This window comes from Colobus angolensis, unplaced genomic scaffold, assembly GCF_000951035.1.
Source record: "Colobus angolensis palliatus isolate OR3802 unplaced genomic scaffold, Cang.pa_1.0 Scaffold221, whole genome shotgun sequence".
Taxonomy (NCBI): Eukaryota; Metazoa; Chordata; class Mammalia; order Primates; family Cercopithecidae; genus Colobus; species Colobus angolensis.
In genome coordinates this window covers 139,438-160,660 of record NW_012115389.1, presented here as the reverse complement: position 1 = coordinate 160,660, position 21,223 = coordinate 139,438, and the positions used below count along the sequence as shown (strand labels likewise).

The following is a 21,223-nucleotide window of genomic DNA, read 5'->3' as shown; positions in this document are numbered from 1 at the left end:
CACACAAACACACACACACATGCATTGTAGGTATTTATGGTAACCATTTATCTTCATACCACACTTACTATTTTGCCTTTTTTTTTTTTTTTTTTTACTCAACATTAACTTGTAGAAATCCCACCAAATTATCTGGTAAGGTAAATATTTGTATTCCCATTTTGCAAATGAGAAAATTGAGGTTCAAAACTTATAAGTGACTAGTCCAAGGCCCCAGGGCTAATTAATGTGTAGAGGTAGGATTTGAACCTATAGCTGTCTCTCTGTGAAGAACACGCTCTTAACCACTAGACTAACCTCCCTCGGTGAGCACCATGGGAAAAAGAGAAACAGAAAATGAATGCAGAAACAAAACTAATACCTCTTGTGTCCCTTGAGTTCTGATAAAAGTCATTCTCAGCAGCCTAACTTTCCAAAGCGTTATTTCATTCATACAACACACATTTAAAAAATCACCATTCATCATGTCCCAGGCATTCTTAAGCCCCAATAAGCTGGGCAGGCGCAATGTGGATGTTCACAGGTACCCTTCTGATGTGACCAGATCAGAACGTGTACCTCCTATGGGGAGATTTTTTTTTTTTTTTTGTAATCATCAGTTTCCAACGATCGACCCCTCTCTACAATTACCAGGAAAAGTAGCACTTGAGATGATGCATAAGCCTATCCCATCAGACAAGCATAGACTTCTCCTGGCTGAATTACTCAAGTGTCACCTTCTCAAGAAGGTGATTCCAGGCACATATCTCAAACTGTATCCTCACTCCTTCCTGTGCACCTTCCCTCCCTAGCATTGCTTTACCTTTATATAACCACATATATTCATATATAAAAGTCTGCTTATCCATCCATTTTCTCTCTCCCAGAGACTGTAAGATCCAGAAGGTCAGGGACTTTTTATCTGTTTATTCACTCTGGTATCCCAGGGCAGCAGACACAGAATAAGTGCTAAATAAAAATGTATTGAAAGAAGTGTCCAAATACCTAGAAAGCCAACATCAACTTGCTTAGACAGAAGTTCACCCCGTGAAACAAACATGACCCCCTCTCCCTTCACTTTCATCCCTTTCTCTCCTCTCCCTACACTGCAGTGGGGACAGCCTCAATCAGCCACACAGTCAAGGACTCTTCACAATAAAACACAAATGTACCAACAAGCAAAACTTTCCCATTTGCTAATCACAATATTTAACTCTTTCATTTAATTGATTGCTAGTAAACTCGGTTAAAAATCAAAACAGGGCAAGGTGCAGTGGCTTATGCCTCTCAGCGCTTTGGGAGGTTGAGACAGGAGAACTACTTGAGGCCAGGAATTTGAGACCAGCCTGGGCAACATAGCAAGACCCTGTTTCTACAAAAAATTTAAAAACAAGCTGGGCATGGTGGCATGCACCTGTAGTCCCAGCTACCCAGGAGGCTAAGGTGGAAGGATTGCTTGAGCCAGGAGGCTGAGGCTATGGTGAACCATGATTACACCCCTGTACTTCAACCCAAGCAACAGAGTAAGACCCTGTCTCTCAAAAATAAAAAAAACATCAAAATATGAGCAAAATATTATGGGAAGAGGGCAGCAAGGGAGAAAAAGGACACTCAAGGTAGGTATCAGGGAAATGCCTTCAACCACAAATGCCATGCCTTCATGGCTGTATGACTAAAGCATCACAACTGGTATCAGACTCTTTTTTGTCAAAATTACCTTATGCATCATAAAAAAGAGCAAAAACTCAGAAGCTACTTTAGTTGCTCTGAGCACCTTTCTAAGATCACGACCTCAACAATCCATGTGCCTTGAGAACAATGGCTGCTCAGGACTAGAGCAAACAACTGCCATGTGCAGAGACAAAGTTCACAATTCACATTCCAGAAACAACCAGAAAACGCATGGCTTTTCAGAACTGCATCTCTGTAATGGCACGGTCAGGACAGAAGGGAGGATGTTCTTTGCTTTGCCAAATCAGCAGTAGAAACAAATGTGGAAACACAGAATTTTAGAACCAAGTGGGACATGAAAAAACAAGCAGCTCTTCCTTATATTTCGTAGCCTCAATTCATTTCAAAAATATTTGACAAGCATCTCCTGCATGCCAAGTAACAGGGCAGAAGGCAGTCCTAAGAGCTGATGGTACAAGAAGAATTTTTTTTTTAACGTTAAGATCACAGAAGCTTGATCAGTTACAGACTGGCTAATACAAAACTTCCTGAGCCTTTACTAAGATACCTAGGTCTGGGCAATCAGCCATGAGTGAAACTGACATGTGTCACTTGCAATTCAGAACATCAGTCAGTGTGTGGACCTTCATGATTTTTATCTCTCTGCCTTGGGGGCAAGCAACATGATATACCAGTGATTCTGTCAACCTATGTCCTATACATCTTGAAATGAGGAAAGTCAGAGCTGACTGTCCCCTGCCCCTGACCCATTTGGATGTAAATAACCAAGGAATAAACTGCCGAGGTTTGAGGTTTGGGGGGGTGTTTGTTACTGCACCACAAGCTAGCCCATCCTGACTGGTAAATCCAAAAACGAGAGGCCAAAATGAAAAGAAAATTAAGAAGCAGATACAGTAAAGTACTCAGAACAAAGACTATATATTATCATGCAACTTAGTTACTCCAAAAATTTCATTAAAAAAAATTAAGTGTTCTAACATTTTAGGGGAAGTACAGGGATTATTAGTTTGACTATTTTAAAACACACAAAAAGGTAATCTTTAATTCAAAGGCCACTGGTCAGTCTTCACAGAAACCATCTTTATAATGGATCTAATTTAAAGCCTTTCATCTCTCCCCAGTTCTGATGGGAAAAAAACTGAGGTGGGGAGAGGAGAGTGGTACTTCACACCTGCATGAAAATCCTTTCAAGAAGAGGAAGAGCAGGAAAAAAAAACAATTAGAAAGCGAAAATGACATACTACTGACCTTCTGGACTGTAGTGGTCAGGTCCAAGCAAAGCTGGATAATTTTGTTCTTCGTGACTGAGAAATCAGTGATCCCTGTAAACGGAGCCCTGGAAGGTAACAACAATCCTCTTAAAAAGGGGTAGGGAGAATCCACTGGGATCCCACTCTACGTTGGTAAGTATAGCTAACCCCATGGGCTACTCTAAATTCTTTTCTGTTTTGTTTTATTTTGTTTTGTTTGAGACTGTTGTCCAGGCTAGAGTGCAGTGGAATAATCTTGGCTCACTGCAATCTTCGCCTTCTGGGTTCAAGCAACTCTCCTGCCTCAGCCTCCTGAGTAGCTGAGATTACAGGCATGTGCCACCACGCCTGGCTAAATTTTGTATTTAATTACTTTTTATTTAACTGGTTTCTCTCAAGTAACACATAAAATAGGAATCTGAATAGAAAGAGAGAAGGACTAGATAAAAAAACAAATCAAAAATGACAGTTAACATCTCTTCTGAAGTCAACTAACAGCTTTCATACCAATCAAATCCTCAACCATTAATATTTAATCTCAGTAAAACACAACCTTTAGCACAATTTCACTCTTCTCTAAGCTGAGGTTAATTTATTCCTGCTATTAACCGCTTAAGTAACTGGCAAAGGAATCCTAAAATGTACCACCGATCGAGGACTCCTTAAGAGTCGGTCAAAGGCTGGGTGCGGTGGCTCACGCCTGTAATCCCAGCACTTTGGGAGGCCGGTACGGGCTGATCACGAGGTCAGAGGATCGAGACCATCCCAGCTAACACGGTGAAACTCCATCTCTACTAAAAATATAAAAAAATTAGCCGGGCGTGGTGGCGGGCGCCTGTAGTCCCAGCTACTCAGAAGGCTGAGGCAGGAGAATGGCAGGAACCCGGGAGGCGGAGCTTGCAGTGAGCCAAGATCGCGCCACTGCACTCCAGCCTGGGTGACAGTGGGAGACTCCGTCTCAAAAAAAAAAAAAAAAGAGCCGGCAAAAATGATACGGAAAGAACAATGGTTCCTTTTCCTAAGACAAAGTACAGCTACCATGCAGCTTGGACTCTACTCTTGCAGGGCAGTAAAAGGCACATCTCCAACTTACCGGTCCAGCCAGGCCAGCAGGGCCTTGGCGGCGCCGATGAGCTCCACCACGGAGGTCAGGAACTCATTGGGGGCCTTGCGGGAGGTGTTTCCATCGTAAGCGGGACTTTTCCGCCGGCTACTTATGTAATTCTGTAAATTGTGGGAGGATGCTCTCAGTTTCAGAACCAAGTTCTTCATATTATCAGTTTCGAGGCCATAATTCTGTGGAAAATAAAATCAAAGGGAAAAAATCCAAGTAATTAACAATATTTGGGGGGCGCGGTGGCTCACGCCTGTAATCCCAGCACTTTGGGAGGCTGAGGTGGGTGGATCACGAGGTCAGGAGATGGAGACCATCCTGGCTAACACGGTGAAACCCCGTCTCTACTGAAAATACAAAAAATTAACGGGACGTGGTGGTGGGCGCCTGTAGTCTCACTGTGCACCCAGCTACTCGGGAGGCTGAGGCAGGAGAATAGCATGAACCAGTGAGCCAAGATTGTGCCAATGCTCTCCAGCTGGGCAACACAGCCAGACTCTGTCTCACAATAAAAACAAACAAATAAAAACAAAAAATAATATTCAAACTCTCTGATAACGCAAAAGCCCAGTTAGTCACTTGAAAAACTCTTACAACAACCACAAAACCCTGTGTGATCTATCCCCAGCCCACTTCACTCATCCCAGCCATACCAGCCTTCTCTCTGCTCCTTCTACAGCCACTCGGGCCTCAGGGACTTTGTTCTTGATAGTTCTTCTTCCCCAAATGCTCCTCCTACAAATCTTGTCGTGGACAGCTCATTCTTTTTTCATTTTTATTTTATTTTTTGAGATGGAGTCTCACTGTGTCACCCAGGCTGGAGTGCAGTGGCGCCATCTCAGCTCACTGCAACCTCTTCCTCCCAGGTTTATGGGTTCAAGAGATTCTCCTGCCTCAGCCTCCTGAATAGCTGGGATTACAGGCGCAACACCACACTGGGCTAATTTTTGTATTTTTAGTAGAGACGGGATCACCCAGGCTGGAGTGCAGTGGCGCCATCTCAGCTCACTGCAACCTCTTCCTCCCAGGTTTATGGGTTCAAGAGATTCTCCTGCCTCAGCCTCCTGAATAGCTGGGATTACAGGCGCAACACCACACTGGGCTAATTTTTGTATTTTTAGTAGAGACGGGATCACCCAGGCTGGAGTGCAGTGGCGCCATCTCAGCTCACTGCAACCTCTTCCTCCCAGGTTTATGGGTTCAAGAGATTCTCCTGCCTCAGCCTCCTGAATAGCTGGGATTACAGGCGCAACACCACACTGGGCTAATTTTTGTATTTTTAGTAGAGACGGGATTTCACCGTGTTGCTCAGGCTAGTCTTGAACTTGTGAGCTCAGGCAATCTGCCCGCCTCAGCCTCCCAAAGTACTGGGATCACAGGCGTGAGCCACCGAGCCCAGCCAACAGCTCATTGCTATCACTCAGGTGCTGGCCCAAATGTCCCCTCCCCTGCAAGGCTTCCCTGATCACTTACTTAATCTAGAACAAGGTTTCTCAGCCTCAGTCCTACTGACATTTGGGGCCAGATAATGCTTGTGGGGCAGGGGGTCCCCATGTATTACAGGATGTTTATCAGCATCCCTGCTCTCTACCCATCAGATGGCAGTAGCGCCTCCTCCCCCGGTGTAACAACCAAAAATGTCTCCCAACATCGCCCTGTGTCCCCTGGTGGCAGAATCGCCCCGTCGATTCACTCTCTAGCCCATCACCCACTTCTGCCCCATCTGAAGCACCATGTTTGCGGCCTTCTTCCTCCACTGGGATGTGAGGACTACAGAAGCAGGGCTCTGTGAGTATGCCCACTACGGTATTTCCAGCACAGCGGACAATCATATAGTCATGGAATGCATGGATTTCCACTAGGCAAGACACTCACACACACACGAAAAAAAAAACCAAAAAACAAAAAAACACAGCAGCATTAACTAAACACGAATTCACTAAGCGTGATCTCCTGAGCTTGAAGATGTGGCTCCTGTCTGTACTCCCAGCTACTCAAGAGGTAGGAGGATCGCTTGAGCCCAGGAGGTTGAGGTTGCAGTGAGCTATGATCGTGCCACTGTACTCCAGCCTGGGTGACAGAGAGAAACCCTGTCTCAATCAATCATAAAATTAATTTCTTGCTCTTGTGCTTCTAACCTGTGTTCTTTTTGAACAATGTTCAGCTTACGTGGGTTCTTCAAAAAAATCAGTTTCATGAGCTAATACTGTCCTAGATTCCCTTTCAGAGAAAAGAGCCAATCCTGGGAAACAACACGTAAGTCTGCGACATTAGAGGTGGGGGTACAAATTTCTGTATTCAATTGCAGAATTGTATGTCCTAAATTGTTTTATCTTTTTTTAAAAAAAACATAACGCTTTTTCTTGAGATAGATTATGCCGTCTCAATAGCATCCCAAGGCAAGAATCTGGTACCATTTAAAAAGTGAGACTAACAGAATACTTAACATTATTGAACACTTTATGCCAGGAACTGGACTCAGTGTTTGACGTGTATTATCTCAGGAAAACAGCCCAAGAAGGTAGAAATGTTTTTATCTCTAATTTACCACTAAGGAAACTGAGGCATGAAAACAGTAAATAAATTCTCCGAAGTTACAAAGCTAATCAGTGGTAGTGCTGGGCTTCTGACCAAGGCAATCTGCATCTAGGGCACAAGCTTTTGATTACTCTCTCTGCTGTGTATGTCACCTTCAACACAACCTGCCCAAAAAAGGGCCACGTGATAAGACAGATGACAAGATGGACATTAGACAAGGATAAGGAAAACTGTCCAGTGATCCTGGATCCAGCACAAGCTGAATAGCTATTCTGCTTCTCAAAATTCTACACATCCCCTCTGAAGTGGAGACACTTTATTTTATTTTATTTTATTTTATTTTTGAGACGGAGTTTCACTCTGTCACCAGGCTGGAGTGCAGTGGCCTGATCTCGACTCACTGCAACCTCTGACTCCCTGGTTCAAGCCATTCTCCTGCCTCAGCCTCCCAAGTAGCTGGTATTACAGGCAAGTGCCACCATGCTCAGTTAATCTTTGAATATTTTAGTAGAGACGGGGTTTCACCAGTTGGCCAGGATGGTCTCCATCTCCTGACCTCATGATTCGCCTGCCGCAGCCTTCCAAAGTGCTGGGATTACAGGCATGAACCATTGCACCCGGCTGTGGAGAAACTTCTTTCAGCTGGCTTTGGCCATGTGGGCCAGAGAGAGGGGCAAGTCACGTGTCAAAATCAAGATACATAAAGCATATACTCGGAAGTATGTAAGAAACTTTTTTTTTTTGCAAGATGAACAATGGTAAGTGAAAAACAACAACAAAAGGCTTTGACTTTAACAAAACAATTCTAATTTTAAATAGATTTTACTTGAAGTTTAAATTTATGTTACCTCCTAGTAAAATAAAAAATAATATTTAAAAAATCAGAAATTTTGAAAGAAGCAAAAATTAGCTGAAAATTTTCTCGTCCAAGCTTTTGAAAAAAACTGAATTTCAAAATATAAATGAATATTCTATATTGGCAGTATTTTTCTATCTAAATGTGATACTCATTTTTTATGTTATTTTCTAGAGATTAAAATATAATCTTGTCCTCCAATAGAGACAAAAATAAGATGGATCTGCATCATAGCTTTTTAAATTCAAAGAATCAAAGACTCACAATTGAATGGATAAAGAGGCCACAAGACAGAGCTTGTTTTGAAGGACTTGTAACTATGATGAAAGAGAAAGACCCCCTCATTCAGTCAGTTACTCAGCCTGCCAACTTACATGAAGCGTTTCGAACTAAAAGCAGGAAAGTCAGCTTTCAATAACCAATGTCAGCATAAATTACTTGGAACTTTTATGACCATATACATAATGTTTACTTGTTGAACTCAAAGAGGATTAAGTGCATTTTATTGTTGCAAGAAACTTTAAACCTCAATCTTCTAAAAACGTACCACTTTTAATACTGAAATAAAGGGGTAGAGTGGCTTCTTGTAACTGTTCTCTTCATTTTCCACTCAGCTTGCTCTTTTTTTTCCTCCCAAAACAAATAATGGACCTAGAAAGATGAATAAATATAGCTAGAATAGAATTTTTAAAAGAAGGAAGGAGGAAAAGAAGAAAGGAAAGTTCCTTCCCTTCGACCCCATTCCACATTAAAGAGAGAACAAGAAACTGATTATATTAGCTCAAAAGAACCTCTACTGTAGAAGCATAATCAGGAAAGGATTATTGACTTAAGTGCCCCACAAAGAAAGACCAAAAATAAATAATTTCTCAGACCAGATTAATTATTTTCACCAGTCTTTTCCCCAAAACCTGTCTCCTTCAGAAACTGCTTCGAGATAAGGCATCAAAAAGATACAGATTAAGATACAAAGTGAGTTTCTGAAAATCTATTTACATACTTAAACGCTTCCACTGAGATCTCACTTCCTAGGGTTCACCATCAGGGATCCTTTCCTGATCTGGCTAGAGAAATCATACATTAAATGGGAGAAAAGGAAAGCAAAAAGAGTCTTAAAATTATACACATTTAGCTAAGGACAAACCTTATACAACTTCTTCTCTACCATCTTCTCCATTCCTACTAGCTCTATTTGTGATCTAACATGTGTGATTAAGGTGTGCCAGAGACACAAAATCAAAGTCATCTTATTGACTTGGGTCAATTAAGAGATAGCCTAAGAAATATAGTTCACAGTCTTCCTAAGGCATTTTTAAATAAGCTCATAAGCAAGATCAAGTTAAATATAATTTGCCAGCAAAAATTCCTGTTCCTGCATTTCTTCTCATAAAAAAGATAACATGTTTAAATGATTTGCCATGGATAAACAATAAGCAACGAATAATCTCACAGGTATACCAGTGTGCATATGCACTCTAGGCCCATAGATTCATTACAGGTACTTCATTTAACCCCAAGTCTAGGTAGCATCACTTAACACATGTATCAATTCCAACTGTTCACTTCTCAACCTCCTTCAACCTTCAAAACACAGCTGCCCATGCCTTGGTGTTCAGTAAACTGGGCCTCACTGACTTGGCAAAGAACATAGGTTACAGTCATACTTACCCTTTTTTTTTTTTTTTTGAGATGGAGTCTTGCTCTGTCACCCAGACTGGAGTACAGTGGTGTGATCTCAGCAAGCTCCACCTCCTGGGTTCACACCATTCTCCTGCCTCAGCCTCCCAAGTAGCTGGGACTACAGGTGCCTGCCACCATGCCCAGCTAATTTTTTGCATTTTTAGTAGAGACAGGGTTTCACACCATGTTAGCCAGGATGGTCTTGATCTCCTGACCTTGTGATCCACCCGCCTCGGCCTCCCAAAGTGCTGGGATTACAGGCGTGAGCCACCGTGCCTGGCCACAGTCACACTTACCGTCATTGGTTATTCTTACTGGTTATTCTCAATCACACCCTCTCAACCAGTACTGGCCAACAGAACTCTATGCAAAGATGAAAATGTTCTTTTTCTGTGCTGTCCAATATCATAGCCACTAGCCACGTGGAGCTTCTGAGCACTTGGAGTGTTGCTAGTACAACCGAGGAACTGAATTTTATTTTATTTTAGTTGATTTTCATTTAGACAGTCACATTGGGTAACAGCAATCCTACTGAAAACAGCAGCTCTATAATCGGTCTCAGGTACCCTCTACCCAGAGAGAGGAAGAAAAACTGGATACAGATTCTAATTCAATCCTGGAAAGTGGTCCTGGTCTCATCGTACAATACAAATCACTCTCCTAAGCCACGACTGCCAGTCAAAGTCAATATTCACGAAGGGCGGTTTCTCTCATTGCTCTCTATCCACGACCAGCTAATTTGTGAGCCACTGCTTACCAGTTTTGGAATCTTCATTAACAGCTGTTTCCTATTTTAGGTTCCTGTCCATCTATCTGCCCCTCTCTTTGCATTGATACTTTCCAGTGGTTATGTTTCTCCCCTCCCCCTTCCTTACCTTTAATTCTATTCATTTCCTGTCTATCATAAAATCAACATCCACTAAACTAAGTTTACACAGAAACCTCTTTTATAACACCAAGGCCAACTGTGTTTACACATCAACTGCCCTGGAGATGGTCTGTTCAAAGCAGCACCAATTTATATATCCAAAGAACTATATGCTACAAATGGATTAAAAAGATAGTATAATTAGTATATGAATTATAATAATATTCAAAAAGGAGATTATATTGAGACTAAAGACATTTTAGTAAAACTCACTAAAATAATCCACACACTTTTGTGAACCCCTACGTGACCCCCCTGTCCAATGCAGTCACTGGCACAGAGCAGGTCCAGAATGAGTCTGAGGTCAAAGCTTGGTCTGCAAAGGAAATTAGAAGGAAATTGTAGGAGATAAAACACAGCTTTAGGCTCTGGCATTTGTCCAGCTTTGTTCATTTTAGTCTAATGCTCTAAGAGGTAGACAAGAGGAAAAGGCAAAGAGAATGCCCAGGGGCAGCTGTTATGTTTGTCATCCCACCCGACGTACATGATGCATCTCTAGCTGACCCTTCCGCCCTGCCTCTCTTACTTTGGATTTGCAAGTAAATTTACCTGTCCTCCAAGTATTACTGCAAAGTGAAAGAGACAATTTGCAACACATCAAGCAGAAAAGACGGAAAAGCCATGTTCCCAGAAAGTATAATAAAAGTAAACTCAAACATGTTTGTACAAAAAAAAAATACAGTTTCAGTAATAAACAGGATGCTTAGACGTCTGGGCAGTGCAAAGCACTTACACAATAGTGCACAGCCACATCTAAGGTGAGCGTTACTGTACAGATGGGAAAAACAGACAGCACCATTTCCCCGGAGGTCACAGAGGGAGTAGCATGTAGCAGAGCTGGGATTAGAATGCAAATTCCTGCTTCCCAGACCCGTGCTCAGACTACTTGGCTGTAGCGTCTCCCAGGCGGCAGCTCATTTATCAACTACAAATAATTTCCCCATTACTTTCCTAAACAAGAGCAGGGCATCTCAGAGCAGAAGACAAGGCTCTGTCCATTTTAAGAAGAAGAATACACACAATGCAGCAAGTGTTATATAATCAACAGTACGCAGACCAGCGATGGCAAAATCATCAGCAGCACATTCTTTCCCACCATTCTCAGTGATGTAATTGTATATACCCCTGGCTGGGGTTCAGGGCATTACTAACCCAGCCTGAATGCTGTCGAGTTTGTCCAAATCCTGACAGTTAAGTAAACTGCATCTTTAGCCTGGCACCGGGGCAGGCAGACTTGAATCCCACCCACACTAACCAATTTATAAACAAAATGTCCTTACAGGTGTTTTTGGCCCACACCTAACAAAGCTACCCATGTGATTCTAGTGTCAGGACCCAGCAGGATTTTACTCATTCGTGTTAAAGCCAAAATCCATCATCTACAAAATGTAATGAAGACCATGTTTTTTTCCCATTTCATAGGTCATGTCAAGTGCAAATATCAGTTATTTAAATATCAGAAATATCTGTGAAACTCAACCGCTTTTTATAGTAACAAAACCAGACATGAAAATCAGAACCTATTTCTCACTTCAATTTAGAAGATGACATTTTCTTTTCTTTTTTGAGACAGGGTCTCACTCTGTCGCCCAGGCTGGAATGCAGTGGTGCGATCTCTGCTCTCGGCAGCCTCCACCTCCTAGACTCACATGATTTTCTGAATTCAGCCTCCTGAATATCTGGGACTATAGGTGCGTGCTAGCCACACCTAGCTAACTTTTTTGTATTTCTAATAGAGACAGGGTTTTGCTACGTTGCCCAGGCTAGTCTCAAACTTCCGGACTCAAGCAATCCACCCGCCTCGGCCTCCCAGAGTGCTGGGATTATAGGCATGAGCCATTGCGCCTGACCAGAAGGTGACATTTTCATTCAGGACTATTTCCAACATTTTTTCCTTATAAAAGAAAACTAGACTAACTTAGACTAATACAGAGATTTTCTGAAAAAGACAAACTCTTTCTGTAAAGGAAAAGTCAATAAATATTTTAGGCTTTGGGGGAACCATGTGATTCTGTTACAACTACTCAATTCTCACTGTCGCAAGAAAGCAGCCACAAACACATAAGTGAATGGACATGGCTGTGTTCCAATAAAGCTTTATTTACAAAAATAGATAGCGGGCCAGATTTAACTCAGAGGCCATAGTTTGCCAACCCTTAATGTAGAAAATAATTCATTTTTTCCCCTTCCTATAGTATCTTCGGCTCATGTTTTATTTCAATGGAGCATTAAGAAAACAGCGATATGCTAAATCACAAACAATGAGAGCTTAAGAGAACAAGGCTCTAAAGAATGTCATCACGGTACACATCACCTTCTCCTGAACTAACCAGTGCACAGAGAAGGTCCACAGCCTCCAACACAAGCTCCTGGTGTCCGATCCGCGTGACCCCCAGCTCCTCCAGATCCTGATGGGAAATCTGCAGCAGCTGCTCGCCATTGATCTTCTCCCGTTCAAACTTGTGGACATATTGTTGCAGGCAGTCATCCAACCCTGCCGAAAACAACCAGAAGTCCCATTATTGTCATTCTGTTCCTTTACCCCCACCAAACTGCCCGCATGTCACATCAATCTCAGCAATCACCAATTGTGATGCTACTATCTGATTATCCATGTGAGGCCTATTCCACCTAATGGGCACCTTTGCATGACATCTCAAACAGGTTTTCAAGTGCAGCTTAACATTCTCAAGTGATCCAGCAGACTTTTATGATAGTTACCTTTTCATTCCCTGTAAACTAAAGGAATAAACACCAAACCCCTGCTGACTTAAAACTCTAATTACCTAGACCAGACATGTGGTCTGTTTGCTAAGCAACCCTTCTTTTGGGACATCATCCCACCCATTCCATGTAATCCCAGGGAGCCTGCCACTCAAGACGCCTTGCCACAGTGGGTGGCACATGCCCAGGTCTCCCGTAGGGCTCTATACACCAGCCAGTCATAGGTTTAGGGATGGACGTGTGACTCAAGCAGAACCAATCAAAATCTTCCTTGATATTTGATATATGGCCACAAGAACTGAGAAGCTCTTTTTTACTTTCCAGTCAGAAGTCAAAAGATAAACCTTGGCAATGCTGGCAGTCATTTTTCTCATCAGTTTTCTGAGAATAAATCCATTTGAGAAAGAGAGAGAGAAAATGCCCCAATAATATCCTATATACCCCTGGATATAACTTTGCTTAATAAAGATGCTTCTAGCCCTAGAATATTTCACTTAAGTTTAAATAAGTTTTCTTTTTAGATTAAGCTTGTTTGTGTCGAATCTCTGTCCCTCGCAACTGAAAAAGACCCTAAAGGAGACGGGTACCAACAGTGGTACCATATAAAAAGGCATGGTAAATGGGTTCGCTTATGGCAATTTTTCCAGGTCAAACGCTATGGCCAAAAGTGCCATATTTTAATGCTTGTATATAATGACTAAAATGAGTAAGCCAAACAGAACTTGAGAATTATTATTCCTGTACAGAGAACTTGTTTTAGTAGTTTTACTGGAGTAACATTTTTACCCTGAATCAATTGATCTATTCAAGCCTAATAATAAAAGTCACCTTGGTGTTTTAAAAGACCCGAGTTATATAAACTCAATCCCAACACAAAGAATGAACACTCAATTTAACTGGAAAAGTATGTAGGAAAGCATACTGCTGCCCCCTCCCCACCAAACGCACGCACATGCACACACGTGCACACACACACATGCCCATACAGGCACACACACGCACACACACGCACACATTTATTTCATTTAACCCTCACAAAACCGGTGTCATGTGGGTATCTCTCCGAGCTAGCACTTACTTTTTGTAATACTAAAGTCTATGGATATTAAAATCTGATGTGTGAGGCTAAACTACATCTCTGCCCTACAAATGTTCACCATTTTCCTCCTAATAAGATATAGGAAGAAGAGTAGTTTTCTGATAACCATTTGGGGCTATTAAATATAGGAAGAGGAAGTAATAAAAAAAAATCTATGGTAACCATTTGGAACCCAACTCATCCTCCCTGAAATGACATCTGTCTAGCCCCTGGGCTAGACAGCAAGCAAGGTTGGGAATATTGATATAAACCCAGCCCTGCTCTGACAGCCTTGAGCTACAGGTGGTCTTCGTGGCATGTGAGTCAGGCAGGCAGTTGGAGGCCAGGCAAGTCAGCAGGTGTTGAGACCGACACCCTACCTGGGCTGCAAATGCAACCTCAGCACGACGACACTCAGAATCAATCGTCTGCAGGGGGGCAGCATCTATCTGTAGCAGGCAACCATGACAAGGGACAAGATTGAAGGACAGCCTCCTAACTATTTTGTTCCCATATTGTGGATGAAAGAAGTAAGGCTCACGGAGGATACATAACCTGTCCACAGTCATATAGCTGGTCAGATGCCAAGAAAAGGGCTGATGCAGAAGAAAAGAGGTCAAATGCAAGTTAGGGTCTGTTGGACACAGCCTCGTTCTTCTGCATTTTCCCGCAAACATGAGATTATAACCCAGGATTATAAAAATTCTTCTCCAACAACTTCTTAAATCAGCAGTAAAGTCTAACCCCAAGACAGTTATTAAAAGAGAATTACAGAATCTTAGAGTCACTTAAAAGGCACTTCAGATCCCAATGAGTACAAAAAATTGAGAAAACACAGACAAAACAGCAATTACTGTGAAGTTTACCCAGAATCACTTGGCCAGTTCTAAGCCTGATCATGATCTTCTCCTCTCTCTCAGGATGCTGTCTTCCCTAGCCTGCTTTTAAGCTTTAAAAAGAATTTTTTTGTTTTAGTTTGTCATACAAGTTTAGGACAACTATGTTATATATTTAAAGCCTGTTATGGCTAAACTGTGTCCCCACAAAATTCGCATGTTATAGTCCTAACCCTCAGTACCCTGGAATGCATTTGGAGGGAGAATCCTTAAAGAAGGAATTAAGCTCAAATGACATCGTTAAGGTGGGCTCCATCCATATGACTCGTGTCCTTATTGGAAGAGGAGATTACAACACAGACACACACAGAAGAAAGATACGTGAAGACACGTAAAAGACGGTCATCATAAACCAAGGAGAGAGGCCTCAGAAGAAACCTACCCTGCTGACACCTCGATCTCAGACTTCCAGCCTCCAGAATGGTGATGAGACAAATTTCTGTTGTTCCAGCCTCCCAGTCTATGGAGCTTTGTTATGGCAGTCCAAGCAACCCAGTATAAATGTAATAACATTTTCTTTCATATTAATCCACACGTGATCTCTTAAACAAGGCCCAGTGACCAATGGAACAGGTGATGTTTACTGTGCTAAACAAGCTCACTGCTCATAATACAAAGCATAACACTGACAGATTCACATTCGTTTTCATATACAGAATAAATCAGTCCATTAAAACTAAAGTGAAAAAGTATATTGGATGTTCCTTAAGCTTCATTCCTGAATGCTAAGGAGAAATAAAGATGAGGCCAGATCATTTCTCTGTTAATGAACTGAAAAATTCACGGAAGAAGTAGGATTTCAGAAGTAGCTTTAGAATAGTAAGGAAATGTTTGGAACACTGAAAAGGTTGAGATGGAAGGAATGGTGAGGGTTCTAGACAGTGTGCAGGCTACAAATGATTAGACATTGAGAATTGAAGAATACAGAGCATTTCTCTGAGAAACTAACCAGAATCTCCCTGAGGATTATGAGAGAATATAAGCATTGTAACCTCAAATAATCACAAGTTCCCTGAGATGTAGAATTATCAAGCAGAAACATCACGTTACTACCCCATAAGAATAGAATCTATTGTAGCCTCAAGACTTTGTCCTCAAGGCACACATATATTGAATATGCTAGGTTTTAAATAGTGTTGCCTCCCAGAGTTTTATTATTCCAATACATATGACCTATTGTTCGGCAGTCCTATTGTTTAGAATACAATTAAACATTTATAAACAGCTAAATTAAACTATTACGCAGTCCCACAAAGGAGGGAAAAGCCTCAATTTCTAGTAAACTGGTCTAATAGTCTCAGAATTTACAATAAACCATACTCTTTTACTTATTTGTCAGATGGATCTATCTGCCAGTTTCTTGCTTCAAGCAATTTACAGAAAGTCTAGCAGGACCAAGAGAAACACATAATTCAGTAAAATTAGATTAAACACATCCCATTTATACAAATTAAACATGCAATTAAATGTGAAGGAAAAGGAGAAGAAATTCTCACAGAAAGGGAGCCACAGGTCCCAGGCCTACTCTATTGTCACGAAATCTGGCTGTATATAATCCTAAACCTTCAAGGAAATCCCAAATGCAAGATGAAAACACAAACACACACACACACACGTGCACAAACACACACACACGGATAAGAGCCCACAATCCAATACCAGCCTCCCTTCTCACTGACTGGATAACCTGGGGCAAGTTACTCAGCTGTCTCATTTGTAAAATGAGAATACTAATACTACCCACTACAGAGAACTCTAATGAAAATTTAATGTTAATGTTTATAAAGAGCTTAAAACACCATAGAACACACAGTAAATACTCTGTAAACTTGGTTAAATTTTAAAATGTGATTTATTCAGGTTCTCAGTTTTCTAAATGTTCAGAATAAAAGTTGCTGGCTGGGCATGCTGGCTTACTCCTATAATCCTAGCATTTTGGGAGGCCAAGGCAAAAGGACTGCCTGAGCCAGAAGTTTGAGACCAGCCTGGACAACATAGCAAGACCCCATCTCTATTAACAGAAAAAAAAAATTGTTTGTTTGTTTGAGACGAGGTCTCACTCTGTCACTCAGGCTGCAGGACAGTGGCACGATCATTGCACATTGCAGCCTTGAACACCTGGGCTCAAGTGATACTCCTGCCTTAGCCTCCCAAGCAGCTGGGACTACAGGTGTGTGCCACCACACCCAACTAATTTTTTATTTTTTGTAGAAACATGGTCTCCCTATGTTGCCCAGGCTGGTCTCGAACTCCTGGGCTCAAGATGTTCCCCTGCCTTAGCCTCCCAAAGTGCTAGGATCACAAGTGTGAGCCGCTATACCTGGCAGAAAAAATAATAATAATAATAATAAATTTTTTGAAAGAAAATAAAAGTTGCTAAAGAGACACAGAAACTCCCAAATGCTTAGGTGGCCATGTTATTACCTTCCCCAGAAAGTGTTCCCAAATGTGAGAGCCTGCAATCATCATTGGTTTCACCTACAAAAATTTTATGATTTATATCAGAACGTAAGCACCATAAAAGTAGTGACCTTGGCAGGGCACAGTGGCTCACGTCTGTAATTCCAGCACTTTGGGAGTCCAAGACGGGTGGATCGCCTGAGGTCGGGAGTTCAAGACCAGCCTGGCAAGCATGGTGAAACCCCGTCTCTACTAAAAATACAACAACAACAAAAAAATTAGCCAGGCTTGGTGGCAGATGCCTGTAATCCCAGCTACTCGGGAAGCTGAGGCAGAAGAATCACTTTAACCCGGGAGACAGAGGTTACACTGAGCCGAGATCATGCCATTGCACTCCAGCCTGGGCAACAGAACAAGACTCCATCTCAAACAAACAAACAAACAAACAAAAAGCGGTGACTTTGTTTTGTTCACTACTGCCTCCACTAGTGTGGAGAACATTGCTAGTGTTCAATAAATATTTATAAAATAAACACATGATGCATGAAGAAAGACAAAGAACTCCACATAAAAATTAATATCACACCAATGCACAAAAGTCATCTGCTTTTATTTTGTTTCTTTCCTTTTTTTTTTTTTTTCAGACAGTTTCACTCTTGTCAATTCTCCTGCCTCAGTCTCCCAAGTAGCTGGGATTATAGGCACCCACCAACATACCCAGCTAATTTTTGTATTTTTAGACGGGGTTTCACCATGTTGGCCAGGCTGGTCTCAAACTCCTGACCTCAAGCAATCCACCTGCCTCGATCTCCCAAAGTGCCAGGATTATAGGCGTGAGCCACCATGCCTGGCCTGCTTTTATTTTCTTATACAAATAAGCAACTAAAGATAAACTGTTGATTGTGATATCAGTTACAGATATTTGCTACACATCTCAACATTTCAAGATTAAAGGAGGTCATTTCTACACAAAGAGAAATATCATAAACAAAATAAAACTCCAAGCCTCTCAGTATCAGTCTCTGACAAGATACCTGCCTCGTACTAAGAATTTTTATTAATTAATTAATCTTCCCTAAGTGTAGAAAGGATTATATACCTGAAGACTAAGAAATTAAAGTAAATGCCCCAATGCAAAAAAAAAAAAACACACACACACACAAAAACAAAAGAAAACAACAGCAACAACAACAAAAAACCTATGGCTATTCTCATTTTCTGTAAAAGAGTAAAATCAGATCATGAACTAGGTCCCAAAAAGTAAATGGTCATCATGACTTTAGTGGAAAGTGTCCCACAGACCATACCCTCTGTGGCTTTGCTTCCAAGAGCTTGGCAAGCTCAAGTTGGCAGAAGCTACAGTTCTTCAAATACAGGAGCCCAGAGTGGTTCTTCCAGCATTTTGCATTGAGTACTTTCACTTGAGTTGGGTTTTGTGCTTTTAGATTGCTTTTTGCTTTCTGGTTTTTGTTTGTTTGTTTGTTTGTTTAATGATTAAATTCAGAAATCACTTTAGCTAAAGCTTGCAGACTCTCAGCTCACTGAAGACTTTTAAGAACCACAAGTGACATGTGCCGGGCACGGTGGTTCATGTCTGTAATCCCAGCACTTTGGGAGGCCAAGGAAGGTGGATCACTTGAGGTCAGGAGTTCGAGACCAGCCTGGCCAACATGGTGAAATTCCGTCTCTACTAAAAATACAAAAAACAAAAAGCTGGGCGTGGTGGTGGGCCCCTGTATTCCCAGCTACTCGGGAGGCTGGGACAGGAGAATCAGTTGAACCCAGGAGGCGGAGGTTGCAGTGAGCCGAGATCGCGCCATTGCCCCAAACTCCAGCTTAGGTGACAAGGATGAAACTGTCTCCAAAAATAATAATAATAATAAAGTGACATGTGATACAAAAATTTGCTCCCACCGGATTTTGGTAGACTATGTTCCTTCACGAGGAGAATTATCATAGACTCACACAAATTCAATTTAATTCAACAAACTTTATGAAGCAACTACTACATGTAAGATATTCTCTACTGGGAATCAACCTCCACTACAAAGGAGATGGGGTTCAGGGGTAGGTCACTTTATTATTATCTGAACCAGAGGGAAGGAAACAAGATTTGGGTGGTACATTTACACCTGACCACGATATTCTCAGAATTCCCAATACTTTGAAAACCATTAAATGGTAAAGACCTGACATCAAAGCTTCTTAGCCTTTCCGACTTACTGACACCACTGTCCAGTATATTATAACTTTCCCCAAACATGACATGTTGCTAAGAACAAAAAGACAGTTTTCAAACAGAAGCGTGACATGGTTTGGCTTCTATGTGAGCACAGTAGGATTAATGGAGCGAGCAAGGCTGATGTCAGGGCATGCCAAAAGCCAGAAAGGTGGTCTACTGGTAGGCCTCTGAGTGCCCTCTTGTGAGATGAGTCACCCAATTACATCACTTGGAAATGCCTTTCTTCTGTCACTCGTTTTGTTGATGTCTTTAGGCCTTAATTTTCAGGACTAGTTGATAAAGAGTTGATTTAAATATAGCAATTTGAGGTTGTTCAATAATACTATGTTTGAAACCCAGGAGTGGGCCAGATGCAGTGGCTCACACATGTAATTCCAGCACTTTGGGAGGCCAGGGTCGGGGGGGGGATCACCTGAGGTCAGGAGTTCGAGACCAGCCTGGCCAACATAGTGAAACTCTGTGTCTACTAAAAATACAAACAGCAGAGCGTGGTGGCCTGTAATCCCAGCTACAGGCATTCTCTGCATTCTGTTCTGTCATTTGTCTCTGCAGAGTATCCCTTCACCATGTCCCCTTCTGCTCGTGGTCACTGTCATGGCTGAACTTATCTCTTTCCCGGATTTCTGCAATAACCTAGAAAGTGGCGGCCATGTTCACTGTCTTCTTCCTTTTAATTCATCCTCTATCATTCCATCTGAGCAAAACCATCCTGTCCTTTACAGATCCCAGTCCATTAGCTCAACATAGCATCTCAAGCCCTTCGGGACCTGTCCTCTTCCAAACCTCCCTGCAGTCTCACCATCCTATAACTCACCCTACTGGTGAGGACACAGTAAGCGCACCTGTTCTGCTGAGTTTCTCCAAAAGTAACAAAAATGTCACTCACAGATGGGCAGAAACAGCACCTAGGCTAAATCCCGCTGGCTGCCTGTTTCTGCAAACAAAGTCTGAATGGAACACGGCCATAACTCCTTGGTTTACATATTGCCCCTGGCTGCTTTTATACTACAATGGCAGAGTTGAATAGCTGTGATAGAGACCCTGTGGCCCACAGAGCTTAAAACATTTACTACCTGGCCCAGGTGTACAGGCCCTTGGTATAACTGACAGCAGCGATGAGTACAGAGTGATGATGACCTCTGCCGACCAGAAAAATAGACTCCACCAGTCTAGTCTGGAATTAAGGGAACGTGAGTTTTTCTTCTTTTGTTGTATTTTTTAAGGAATCATTTCATACAGTTACACTGAATTTAAAAGCATAGACAATGTTACCTCCCCTCCCCCAATGAAAGACCTGAATGTTTTAGGAGGTTCCTTACAACTTTTTAGCCACTTTATTATTTTCTTTTTGTCAGTTCTCTTGAGGCATTATTTATAGACATTAAAAGTCACCAATTTCCAGTGTACAACTCAATGAGCTTTGACAAATAGGCAACCACCCTACGATCATGATAGAAACATTCCTATCGCCCCCTAAAAGAGTTCCCTTGGGCCCCTTTGCTGCCCACTCCCTCCCCACAGCCCCATTCCCAGCTGCCACTAATCTGATTTCTACCTAAATGAGCCCAATTTCTCCTCCTGGCTGTACTCCCTGTCCTGCCTGGGTAACACTGGCTAACCCACTTAGTTCTGGTTCTCAGACTTCCCATCAGTGGATTAGCAGGCTTCCATTAGAACTGACACCCACGCACACTACTAATTGCAGCTCTGATTTTATCAGCCATCTTTCGAGGTTTGTGGTTAAATTTAATTTGAAGAATGGGGACCATGATGAAACATAATGTCCGAAAACTGGATTGGAAAGCTGCAGTGTTTCTTACAGATCTAAAGATCCATGGTTCCAACA

The 21,223-nt window shown here is 41.9% G+C and overlaps 1 protein-coding gene across 2 annotated transcripts in view; it reads right to left on the bottom strand.

The window, feature by feature from the left end:
• CNKSR3 (CNKSR family member 3) overlaps positions 1-21,223 on the bottom strand; it is a 116,911-nt gene that overhangs the window by 37,687 nt on the left and 58,001 nt on the right. For both annotated transcript variants that reach the window (XM_011943729.1, XM_011943730.1), the window contains exons 2-4: positions 12,368-12,531; positions 4,015-4,217; positions 2,920-3,007 (exon numbers count right to left, since the gene is read on the bottom strand). In XM_011943729.1, the coding sequence (XP_011799119.1) occupies positions 2,920-3,007; positions 4,015-4,217; positions 12,368-12,531 (455 nt within the window). The remainder of the gene's footprint in view (positions 1-2,919; positions 3,008-4,014; positions 4,218-12,367; positions 12,532-21,223) is intronic.